The sequence below is a fragment of the Seriola lalandi genome, unplaced genomic scaffold (assembly GCF_002814215.2).
Source record: "Seriola lalandi dorsalis isolate HSWRI2012SDOR001 ecotype SW California unplaced genomic scaffold, Sedor1 jcf7180002053703, whole genome shotgun sequence".
Classification (NCBI taxonomy): Eukaryota; Metazoa; Chordata; class Actinopteri; order Carangiformes; family Carangidae; genus Seriola; species Seriola lalandi.
Window position 1 is genome coordinate 123,157 of NW_019524256.1, and position 11,494 is coordinate 134,650.

General features: G+C 43.9%; 1 protein-coding gene across 3 annotated transcripts in view; it reads left to right on the forward strand.

Annotated features, from left to right (window-relative positions):
* Window positions 1-1,396: 1,396 nt before the first annotated feature.
* The window catches only part of mtcl2 (microtubule crosslinking factor 2), a 94,104-nt gene continuing 84,006 nt past the window's right edge, over window positions 1,397-11,494 (forward strand). For all 3 annotated transcript variants that reach the window (XM_087172745.1, XM_087172747.1, XM_087172746.1), the window contains exons 1-3: window positions 1,397-2,428; window positions 7,704-7,805; window positions 8,728-8,850. In XM_087172745.1, coding sequence (XP_087028871.1) covers window positions 1,430-2,428; window positions 7,704-7,805; window positions 8,728-8,850 — 1,224 coding nt within the window. In that variant the 5' untranslated portion in view covers window positions 1,397-1,429. The remainder of the gene's footprint in view (window positions 2,429-7,703; window positions 7,806-8,727; window positions 8,851-11,494) is intronic.

The following is an 11,494-nucleotide window of genomic DNA, read 5'->3' on the forward strand; positions in this document are numbered from 1 at the left end:
GATAGATTTTTATTCATATGATCCATTTACATATGCGTTGTCCATTTAAGTGTGTACTCCAACCCATCCTCCACCAGCCAGTCATTCAGTGGTTCCCTGCTTGTAATTCATTTTCAAAGAGCTGCTGATGAAGTGAAATGTTTTTCAGGTTTTTCCTGTTACAATGCAGCAGCAACAGAAAAGACTCAGTTATTATGTGAAATCAGGTCAGAGACCGAACCAAATGATCTCTGGGAATAATGTTTTTTTGCTTGTGCCTAATCATTTATTCATTTTTATTGTTTGTATTTATCAATGCATTACCAAATTTCTATATAAATTCAAAACATATACCCTTTGATTGTTTTTAGTTTTCTTATTAACAGTTTTTTTTCCTCTCTGCTCCTGTCTGTCCTGTCTTGTCATCTGTTGGTCTGGGTGACAGCTGCTTCATGCAACTGCCCAAAATAGGAATAAATAAATAAGAATAAATAGCAACAAAACATTTAAAACAAAAAAAACAAGTCTTAAACTTTGAGAGAAGCTCTTCCAAGGATGTGTGATGTAAATTATCTTAAGCTTAGAGACGCTGTGATATGGACAAAAAGCTGTAAATATTCATCCATAAAGAATAAACATAAATAATAAATGCAGGCAGCAGCAGAGGGGTCCATTAGCACACAATCAGTAAATGGAGTGTAGTGTCATTTTGGGGGAGTGGCTGTGTGATATATTTTTATATTTCTCTGCCTAAAATGAATGCTGTTCATATACCCTGAGCTACAGGCTGCAGAAATGTCTTTAAGTGTGTTTTAAATGCAGCTGCCACTGCTTCATTTCATCATTAACTGTACAGCCAGGGTGAATCATGCATCTGCTATAACAGCCGTGAACATTATTATTATTATAGTGTCCCTCTAATATCCTGTAATGGTGGCGACAGAGAGCTGCAGAAATGAGACTCTCTCCCTCTCTCTCTCCTCCAGAGCTGCATCCCGTTATCTGGGCGGAGAGAGAGAGGGAGAGAGAGAGAGAGAGGGAGAGAGAGAGAGAGAGAGGGTGACCATATCCTCCACACTGACTCTCTCTGTTCTCACCCACAACTCCTCTGAGCAGGAACCGGCCAGTTGATGTCATCCAGACGGAGATCCTGAGGAGAGGAGAGGAGGATTGATCCGAACAAAGCGGAATCATTTACAGGTTTATCACACACAGCGGAAAAAGGAGGATTATATTTATATTTGTTTTTTTGTTGTGCGGTTTTTTTTTTTGTTGGACTTTGCTTCCTGGTCCTGTTGCACCACAGGAGCTCTCATTGTGGCCGGAGTGAGAATCAGCTCCTTTTGTGTTGCTCTGCGGTTGTTTATCCACTCAACAACTTCTGCCTTCTCTTTCCACCCAAACAGGAGGTTTCATTTCTGTTTTTCTTGTTCCGGCCTAAACGGAATGAATGACAAAAACAAAAGAGGTTGATGTCCATAACTCTCCGACTCACCTCTTCTTCGCCTCGCCCAAGGAACGGAGACTCCATCTCCGGCAGAAGATGGAAAGCGGAGGCGGGACGGAGGGCTCGGACAGCGGGCAGACGCAGCACGCGGTGCCCGGGCAGCAGCAGCAAAACCCCCGGCCGGAAACTGCGGAGCTCTCTGCGGTGCTGTCCGCTCATCCTCCGGGGGAGAAGAAGAAGATAAACCGGGCTCCGTCCCCGGCCAGACCGAAGGATGTTCCCGGGTGGTCGCTCACAAAGATCCGCGGAGGGATCGGGACGCCGACCCTGAGCGTCAAGCCGGGAGCCATCCACCTGGGTAGCCGCATTTCCAGGCGCAGCCCCGTGGGAAGTCTCGCCGGAAAGGACGGGAAAGCGGAGAAGAGCGGTGGTGGTAAACCGGCGGGTAAATCCTCTTTCTCCGCCGCCGCGTTGTCCAAGACTTCGGCGGCCAAGGCGGCTAAAAGCACCGGAGGGCGGAGGAAGGTGTCGGACGCCAGTATAGGATCCGACGATTTGTCCAAGGACTCGGGCTGCGCCCCGGGGAAGCTCTCCCCGACCGACAGCAGCTCCGAGCTGTCGGACTGCGCCTCCGAGGAAAACAAGCTCTCCACGGACGCTGTGAGCAGCGACACCGAGTCGAGGAGCAGCCGAGGCGGCGGGCCGGACGGAGACAAGCCGCTCAGGGATGGCACCATGTCGGACAGAGTTAACCAACAAGCAGCCGCCAAGACCACCTGCTCCTCTGCGGAGAAAGACAAGGACCGGCTCTCCCTCGGTGTGGAGACCGGGGAAGGGAGCATATCCCCGGGCGAGGAGCGCTCGGTCACCTCGTTTGACAGCAGGGTGCCAGCAAGCACATCTCTGGCTTTCTCAGACCTCACGGAGGAGTTTATGGACGGCATGCAAGAGGAGTTTGTCAGGGAAATAGAAGAGCTGAGATCGGAGAATGATTACCTCAAAGTAAGTGCAATATATTTTCTCAAGTGTCAACAATGAATGTGTGGATTTACATTTCTTGGAAGTTGCTTTCCAGACAGCTTTAATCAATGTATGTCCAATAGAGAGACACTATTTTGCAGCAGGGACTCCCCTGGGGAAGGTGTTAAATGACAGACAGCATAAAAACATACATGTTTTTTTTTTTTTTTAATCATTAATTCCACAATCATTAGAAGGTCAGTTATTTTTATTTACCAGTTCACCCTGACTTGTTTCCCGGTGTGTGGAGACCCCTCTGGATGTCATCCAAAGCTACTCACTACAAGGAAGATGTTATGAATAGAGAGTCTCTGCACACACATCAGCAAAACATGCAGCTCTGTAGCCACAGATCGACCACTTCATATGGAGAACCAGTGTGATAGGCTGTAAATATTAGTATATATATATACACACATTGTATATATAGTGTGGATGTGTCAGTATGGACAGACAGTGGCTCAGTCGGTTTTGTCAGTTGTGTTTCCATCTGCTCGCATAATGGAGGTGAGGATGTAATTTTCCTCAGCAGCCTGAGGGGTTGTCAGTCTTTGAAGACTGCAGTGAAATCTGCCTCATTCTGCCCTGCTGCTAATTTATCCAAGGTATTTGATGAGCATCGGTTTCACTGGGAGATTTCCTGTGATTGTCCAGATGTTGCTGCAGAGTCTTTTCCATGTTGACGAGAGGAAAACACTCAGATTCAGAACATTTTGACCACAGTATTAATAACCAGACCGTCACTGCATCATAACAAGCACCTGGACTCTCTGTGGGGGGGTGGGGTATCCTCAGGTCTGTGGGCAGTGAAACGTGGATCTACGTGGATCCACTAGTAGAGCTGATCCGTCCTGCTCCTGAGAGTGACTGATTAGGAGAGGGATCAATTACATTAGCATGTACCTAAGCAGTAGCTGCCAGTGACCAGACAAGCCAATAATTGTCAGAGATTGATTGAGGGAGGTGATTGATCAACAGCAGCACTTGCCTATACAGGAGGAGCACATGCTCTTTTCCCAGGGTGCTCTGCAACAGTGATGGAGAATTTAGATTTCTGGTTCACTGTAGGTTGTCGCCACGTTGTCTGTGGATCCGTGTGTTGATACGGAAACGTTCCTTGTCTCTGCACACCTGCTGCTCTTGTAAACACAAACCACCATGCAAATAGACAGAAATCCATACTAGCTGCTTTCTGTCTCTGGCTTGCAACACAATTACATTATTGTTTTATATTGTCATGATTTGTGCCAGAATGAATCATTATTTGATGAATTGCTCAAATTTTGCCTAAATTTTCGATAGTACAGTGAGAGATGGACAAGAAAGTCAGGGAGAGAGGGGATGAAATGTAGCAGTGGGCCGTGGGTCGGACCCGAACCCATGGACCTCTGCAGTAAGGACTAAGTCCATGTGGTACGCGCTCTACCAGCTGAGCCACGAGGCGTCCCATGAGTTAAACAGTGTGGATTTTGTATCAGCCTGGGCTCTTCACAAATTTCATCAGAGCTGAAAAGATTAGTCGATTAATCGATTATTCAGATGAAAGAAAATTAATCAGCAACTGATTTGATGATTTTCTTTAAAAAGCAAACAACAAAGATTTGTTGCTTTCAGGCTCCTAAATGTGAGAATTTGCTGTTTTTCAGTGTCTCACACTCAAATCATTTTTGATATTGGTCTGTTGGTCAGACAAAACACAGACATTTCTCACTGTTTCCTGGTGTTACACAGACCTAACTATTAATCAATAATGAAAATAATCATTAGCTGCAGCCCTGTTTCTCAACTGAACTTTACTGTTGTTTGCCTTGTTGGATAAAACCTGAACCTTTTTAGGTGTAAACGGTATTTAACAACGCATCTTAGTACATTTGCACATTTGCAGCCGTGTGTGTGTGTGTGTGTTTGTGTGTGTGTGGTGATCCAGTGTTATCAACTTACAAAAGGGTGCAACAGAGCTACTTATTAGACCACCCCAAAGCCTCATGGGAGGCCTGGCAGTGCAGTTAGTGTGTGTGTGTGTGTGTGTGTGTGTGTGTGTGTGTGTGTGTGTGTGTGTGTGTGTTGTTGCAGCTGTGAGGAACACCTGGTTGGTAAACAGAAAATCAAAACACCACGCTGCCGCTGAGGCTTCAGACTCCTCAGACTTTTTCTACCTGTGCACCGTCTAATTCTCGCTCTCCAACTCCATCTCTCTGTTTCTACCCACAATGCTCAGTGTTTTTGTCTATCACTGCGTACTGTATCTGCCTGTCTCCAGCTATAAGCTCGTGTGCTGCATATTAATGTGCAGCTACGGTTTCCCGCTCACAACTCACAGCTGTTGAAACCGCATTAATTATGACTTCAGATCTCAGTGTGAATAATGTCCCTGTCAAAATCTGTTGAAGCTGCGACAGAACGCGTGGTTAACGATTATAATGTTCCACCTGCCACCTACATGCAGTCCTAACTCCCCTCTCTCCTGCAGCCACAACATGCTAACAACAGTTTGACTCATTGTCGGTCACTCCTAAGTGGCTTTAGTCGAGCCCAACATGCTGCAGGTAAACATGATAAACTACATGTAGGCCTTTACTACAGACCTGATATCACAGCTGAGTGTGACTCTCTAAGATGAGGCTGTCCGGACTTAATGTTTAGGAATGTCTGTCCTGTGACTACAATTTAAGCTAACAGTCGAGCATCTGTGCAGCTTGTGTAGATGACTGTTTTAGCCTTCTCACTGCGCTTTACTGCAATATTCAGATTATTTTACACTGCAAAGAATTTTAACAGTTTACAGTTCAATAAGTGGCGGTAAATCCGGATATAAGCTTATTTTACAAAAGAATAAAATATGGAGCTTTAATTACTTTTGAAATACAATAAAATTTAAACTGGAGTAGAGTCAAAATAAGCAGCTTCTGTTTTTAAATGGGTTAATCACAACAATGAACACATCTGTAAGGTTCATGTTTCCTCGTTAACTCTGAAGCGTTAACAGCTTCTTTGCTTTGTTTTTTTTTCATTCATTAAAAGCGAAATGCAACGAGAACACCCGCAGCTTTAACGTCTTCATGTAGCGGTGTCAGTTTGCCTGTGTATGAACTGGGTTCTTCATGTTGGTAATCTACCCACTGTGCTGAGCACTGGTATCACAGCAGATGTGTGTGAGCGCTAATTTCTACCATTAACCCATCTGGCTCACTGAACTCTGACGTCTGATTGGTGGATTCCTTCTCCTGACTGCCTGGTTGCTCACATGACAGAAACCATCTTTGCTGTTCTTCTTTAGTAGTGAAAAGCAGGTCAGTGGACCAGCTCTCTCTCTCTCTCTCTCTCTCTCTCTCTCTCTCTCTCTCTCTCACCACATTAACGTGTGATTCCCTCGTTTCCTGTCCTCACATTCTCACTCTGTCGTGTTTTATCCTCCTCACAATCATTTACTTCATGCTCTATTTTTCCATCCATCCTCCCTTTCTTTCTTTCTTTCTTTCTTTCTTTCTTCATTCTCTTCACTGCCTCTCTCCTCTTTGTAGCAGTGGTCAATGTTTTGCAGATTGCTCGTTGCTGCAGTCTTTTTTAGCTTGATCGACAAATCTTTTTTTACACACACACACACACACACACACACACACACACACACATATACACACACACACTTAGCTGCATGCTAAACTCACGCATCTTACCTTCATCTTTAACGTGTTTACGATCCATACTGTACACAAACTGTTCTCGAGGAGGAGGAGACATGGACACACCCTAACCTTCTGTTGTTCCCTGTCTCGCTTTCATAACACACACACACACACACACACACAAACACACGCACACACACACACGCACACACGCACAAACCCAGAGCTTCGTCGGAGCTTCGGAGCTGTTTTGCAGAACATGACCCACATTTTCCACTATAGTAAATTATGACAGCACTACTCACACTACTACAGCAGCTCGTGCTCCTTTTGCTTATTCTCCTTAGACATCACACACACACACACACACACACACACACACACACACACACACACACGGAGGCACACCATTGTGTAACATGCCTCTTACTGTCCCATTAAGCCCAGTGACCCAGACTTCTTCCAGTGAGCTGATACTGATTTCTTTGCCAAGGCGAGAGCTGCACCTTAAATAGGATTCAGAGGGATGATGCAATTCATGTTGTCTAGCGGAAATTAATCATTTATCTCTATCAATCAAGATAATAATCTATAAAGAGAGATAGATAACAACTCTACTGTAAATGAGTCATATTAACTGGGTTATTTTGTTTTGTTTAAACATTTTTATATCATATTTGTGTGTAGGAATCTCCTCTTCTTCCCCATTGATGCGTGCTGTTACAAAGAGACCCTGCATTTCCCTGCAGGGACTTTTAGTTTCCTCTAAGGTCATCTAATAGTCTGAGCCTGACCTTTGACCTCCTTTGCACTACCTCCCGGGTGGGAGAGAGAAAGGAGAATCAATACGGTATCATTTTATTCCTCAGTAGCAGCTTACAGCATGTAGATCTCATGTATTTCTGATGACCCCCTTTTATCTGACTAGAGATAATATTACGCAGCAGGTCATTCTAAGAAGACACTAATTGTTGTAATGGTTACTCTGATAATGAGGATGATGAAGACGAAGATTGTGGTGGTTAATGACAGCGAGCAGTGGATAATGATGATCGTAGCAAGTTAATGTAAAACGATTTTTTGATGATGATGATGATGATGATGATTCTTGGTTTGCATTCATGACAAAGATGCTAAAAGCGATAATGACTTCTATTAGACACCAAAGGATCCTCTTTATGACCCAGATGTGTGTGGAGTCATAGAAGAGCCATAAAAAAGAATAAATCTGTAAAAGAATAACACAATAAATGTGGAAATATAAACAGGAATGATCAAAATAATCAATAAATAAATAAAAAATGTGGAAATATAAAGAGAAATAACCAATAAAAATGCTCTTACCTATTGCTTTTGCTTTTACTATATTGTTTTTGACTTTATCGTATTGCTTTTGCTTTCTTTCCTTGAAGAAGAAGAGGGGGACATTTACTTTCTTATTCTTTTACAGATTTATTTATTTGTTTAATACATAACAGCTACCATACCTCTCTCTCTCTCTCTCTCTCTCTCTCTCTCTCTCTCTCTCTCTCTCTCTCTCTCTGCCGGTTGATATTGGATAAGCTGTTGATTCACAATATTTCATGTAAAAGTACAGATTGACTCACTCACTCTCTTCTCTTGACTGTGTCCAGGATGAGATGGAGGAGCTGAGGTCTGAGATGCTGGAGATGAGGGACATGTACATGGAAGAAGACGTTTACCAGCTGCAGGAGCTGCGGCAACAGCTGGAGCAGGTACGTGTCAACCTCAAGCCAGCTTTATTCATAGAGCTCATTTAAACACAGCTGACACCAAAAAGCTGTACGAAGGACTTTCAAAATGAAGGTATAGAATAAGTAAAACACCAGGAAAATATACAGTATACAGAAACATATAAAGATACTAACAAAAAGAAGAACACTATTATGAACATAAAAGGTTAACAAGCTAAAAAGGCAGGGAATAAAAATGTGTACTGAGAAACAATCTTCTGTGATCTCATTTTCTTTGATCTCTCTTGATTTGGAAGTTTAACTGTATGAAACTAGTCTAAATGTATGAATGTATAAAACCGAAACAGGATGCGAAATGTTTAGAAACAGGCGAGTAAGACGGAGAGTGATCAATGGTCTGAATGTCATCTGTGAGTGAGAGGTGCTACTCAAAGCTGGGTACAGTCTGGATCTTCAAAATTACAGTTTTTCATTGAAAACTTCAGTCACTAAATGGTTTGGGCCCTCAGCTAAAAGCTGCTGTGTTCTCCTCTGCCTTCATTTAATCTTTTATTTTTGCACTTTAATCAGATATTATCTGTTTTATAATCTGTGTTTTTACACTGTTTTGTTATTATGCTTTTTATTTCTACTTTTACGCTTCGTTTCAAGCACACTGAATGACCTCTGTGTTAGATAATGTGATATACACATAAATCTGCCTTGTCTTGCCTTAAGCTGCTCAGAGTAAAAAGCAACTGTTCTGTGTTTGTATATGTGTGTGTGTGTGTGTGTGTGTGTGTGTGTGTGTGTGTGTGTGTGTGTGTGTGTGTGTGTGTGTGCACTACACGTCGTCTGTTGTGTTTTATCAGCTGCTGGAAGGCAAATGTTTCCCGAAGGCACAATAAAGTGAAGCAAAGTAACAAAGATCAGTTCAGACACTCACACCGCCTGTGCTTTTCAGGCAAACAAGACCTGCCGCATCCTGCAGTACCGGCTCAGGAAGGCAGAGCGGCGCTCTCTCCGCGTGGCCCAGACGGGGCAGGTGGACGGAGAACTGATACGAACGCTGGAGCAAGACGTCAAAGTAAGTGCTCTCTCTCTCTCTCTCTCTCTCTCTCTCTCTCTCTCTCTCTCTCTCTCTCTCTCTCTCTCTCTCTGGAGTGTGGAGATGATCTGAAGCTGCGTCACAGAACAGATGCAGATCAGCTGTGTTCATGTGAGAGTTGAAGTGCAGTGTATCAGCAGATGTTATGGTGCTGTCAGCTTAGTTTACTGATGGTTGTTTGAAGTAGATTTATTTCAGCTGGGACACAGTGAGCTAGCTCTAATTTCTATCCCAAAACAACAACATAACAAAACAATACAAAAAAACAAACAAACAACACAAAACCTAGCTTAGCCAGGAAGCTAATTCAGCTTCTGCTAAAACATGTTTTAAACTCTGCTGTGATTCATATTTAGTTCAACATGTTTTCTCACATAAAAACTGGGTCTGAAGCTCGTCTCCTCTCACTTCCTGGTTGAGAAATCCGGATCAGGTCTTGAGCCCTGCCCACCACCTGCAGCCCCAAGTGGACAGGTGAAAGAGCAGAGAGCATCAAGATGGTGAGAGGAGGAAACATCAGAGAGACTCAGCCACATGTTTGAGCCTCAGTCAGACCCAGACTCAGAGGAGGAGTCTGTTGAGACCAGAACCAGAGACTAGCAGACGGGTCAGAACCGTTAGCTAGTTAGCATCTTCTACTTGTTTATGTTGGTTGCTAGCTTTTAACAGTGTCTGACACAGTGTAATGCTAACTCTCTCTCTCCCTACTGACAAGGTAACATTTTCGAGATTTTAAAGTAGGCCGTGAGTTGGAAAAGGTTGGGAACCACTGGGCTAGAGGACGAGTTAAACAGAATAGTAAAATCAGTGTGATGTGTGTGGTTAGATGAACCAGACTGAAGTTAGGACCTTACGTTTCCCAATCGGTGTCACACACACGCTGTTTTGTTATGGCCGTTCTTTTGTCTGTTGGGAGACAATTTAATGACCCGTTTTCTTCACGCTGTTGAAGTCATGAGACAGTGGCTTCCTTTAATTTGAAAAGGAATTCCCCTGTTGAAAATATACAGTGTGTGTGGCAGGGATGCAACGATTACGATTACAGTCTGAGGAATAATCACATTTCTTTAGAGGTTTTAATGTGTTATTTATTGCTGCCTTTTGAAAACAGAAATAATACACCAACCAGATAAAGAAAGAATCTTTTTAACTTTAACTTGGTTGTTAGTAAAGCTGGTGATGATCCCACAGATGCTGCATCAAGTTTTAAAACCACCTCTTCTCTCCAGCAGATGAGCCGTGGTCTTGATTAACTCCCTACTCATTCTTGGTGTTAGCGCAGTTAGCGTAGCCTCTGTGACTCGCTCAGAGTTGCTGCACCACTGGCGTTAACTGTTTTCGTTCCGTGCAGGTTGCGTCCCGGCATCGAGTCCCTTTTTCGAGTGAGAACAGAAACCGGCTCGGTGCAGCTGAGTCTTTACGATGACTTAACCGTGGCGGTTTTAAAGCGGTTAATAGTGAAACCGGTTAACAGCTGCATCTCTAATATGTGGACTAGTTGTCACCGTAACTGAGAGACAGTGAACGCCACATCAGTAGTGTCAGTTATTTGGTAACTCAAGAAATCCCTGGATATACACAGATACAGTCTTATATACACTCTCTCACACACACACACACATACACACACACACACACACACACACACACACACACACTGTGTTTTACAAGCGTTCTCCACAGTTTTCATACACACCAGTCATCCCAGTCACCTCAGGAATCCTTGATAAAAACCAGTTGTACACAAACGCTCAGAGAGTTCAGGGTGACACTTCTGTGTGTGTGTGTGTGTGTGTGTGTGTGTGTGTGTGTGTGTGTGTGTGTGTGTGTGTGTGTGTGTGTGTGTGTGTGTGTGTGTGTGTGTGTGTGTGTGTGTGTGTGTTTTTGTCACGCTGACCCTGGACTGTGGATCCACGCCGTCAAATTCACAGCGTTCCTCCGACATTTTCCGTGTGAGGGACGACACAATGAGGCCTTTATACCCTCTGAGAGAGAGAGAGAGAGAGAGAGAGAGAGAGAGAGAGAGAGAGAGAGAGGGAGAGAGAGAGGGAGAGAGAGACTGGCTGTGATGTCACTCTCGGAGGGTTTCCCGCCTGCTGTCGCTGTCTGTCTCTCGGCTGCTGTCTCACCATCTGGTTGTTTTGGAAGGAAGGATGGAAGGAAGAAAAGTATGAGCGTACATCCTGTGTTTTAGAGAGAGTGTGTGTGACAGAAAGTAGGGAAAAGAAGAGGGCGTGGTCACTGTTTGAAAATTCAAAAAACAGCCAATCAGAGTGAGAGGATGAGGCGGGCAGAAAAAGAGAGAGAGAGAGAGAAAAACTAACAAAAAATCAAAGAGAGAAACAAACACAGTGGAGGAGGAAACAAGGAAGTATTCAACAGGGATTAGCTGAAGTTAATAGAGTTCATCTGAATGGAGGTCTGACTCGAATTTAAATCTTTAGCAGTAGCGATGAGGACGAGGACGAGGAGTGGCAGAGAGAGGTCAGAGATGATCGAGAAAACAGAGAGAGAGAAAGAAAGCTGGAGGAAAAACAAGTGAAGTCTGCATCTGTCGGCTGCGTTAGTGAAGAGAGATCATTAAACAGGAAACACAGTGCGGAGACAAACCTGACCCCCCCCC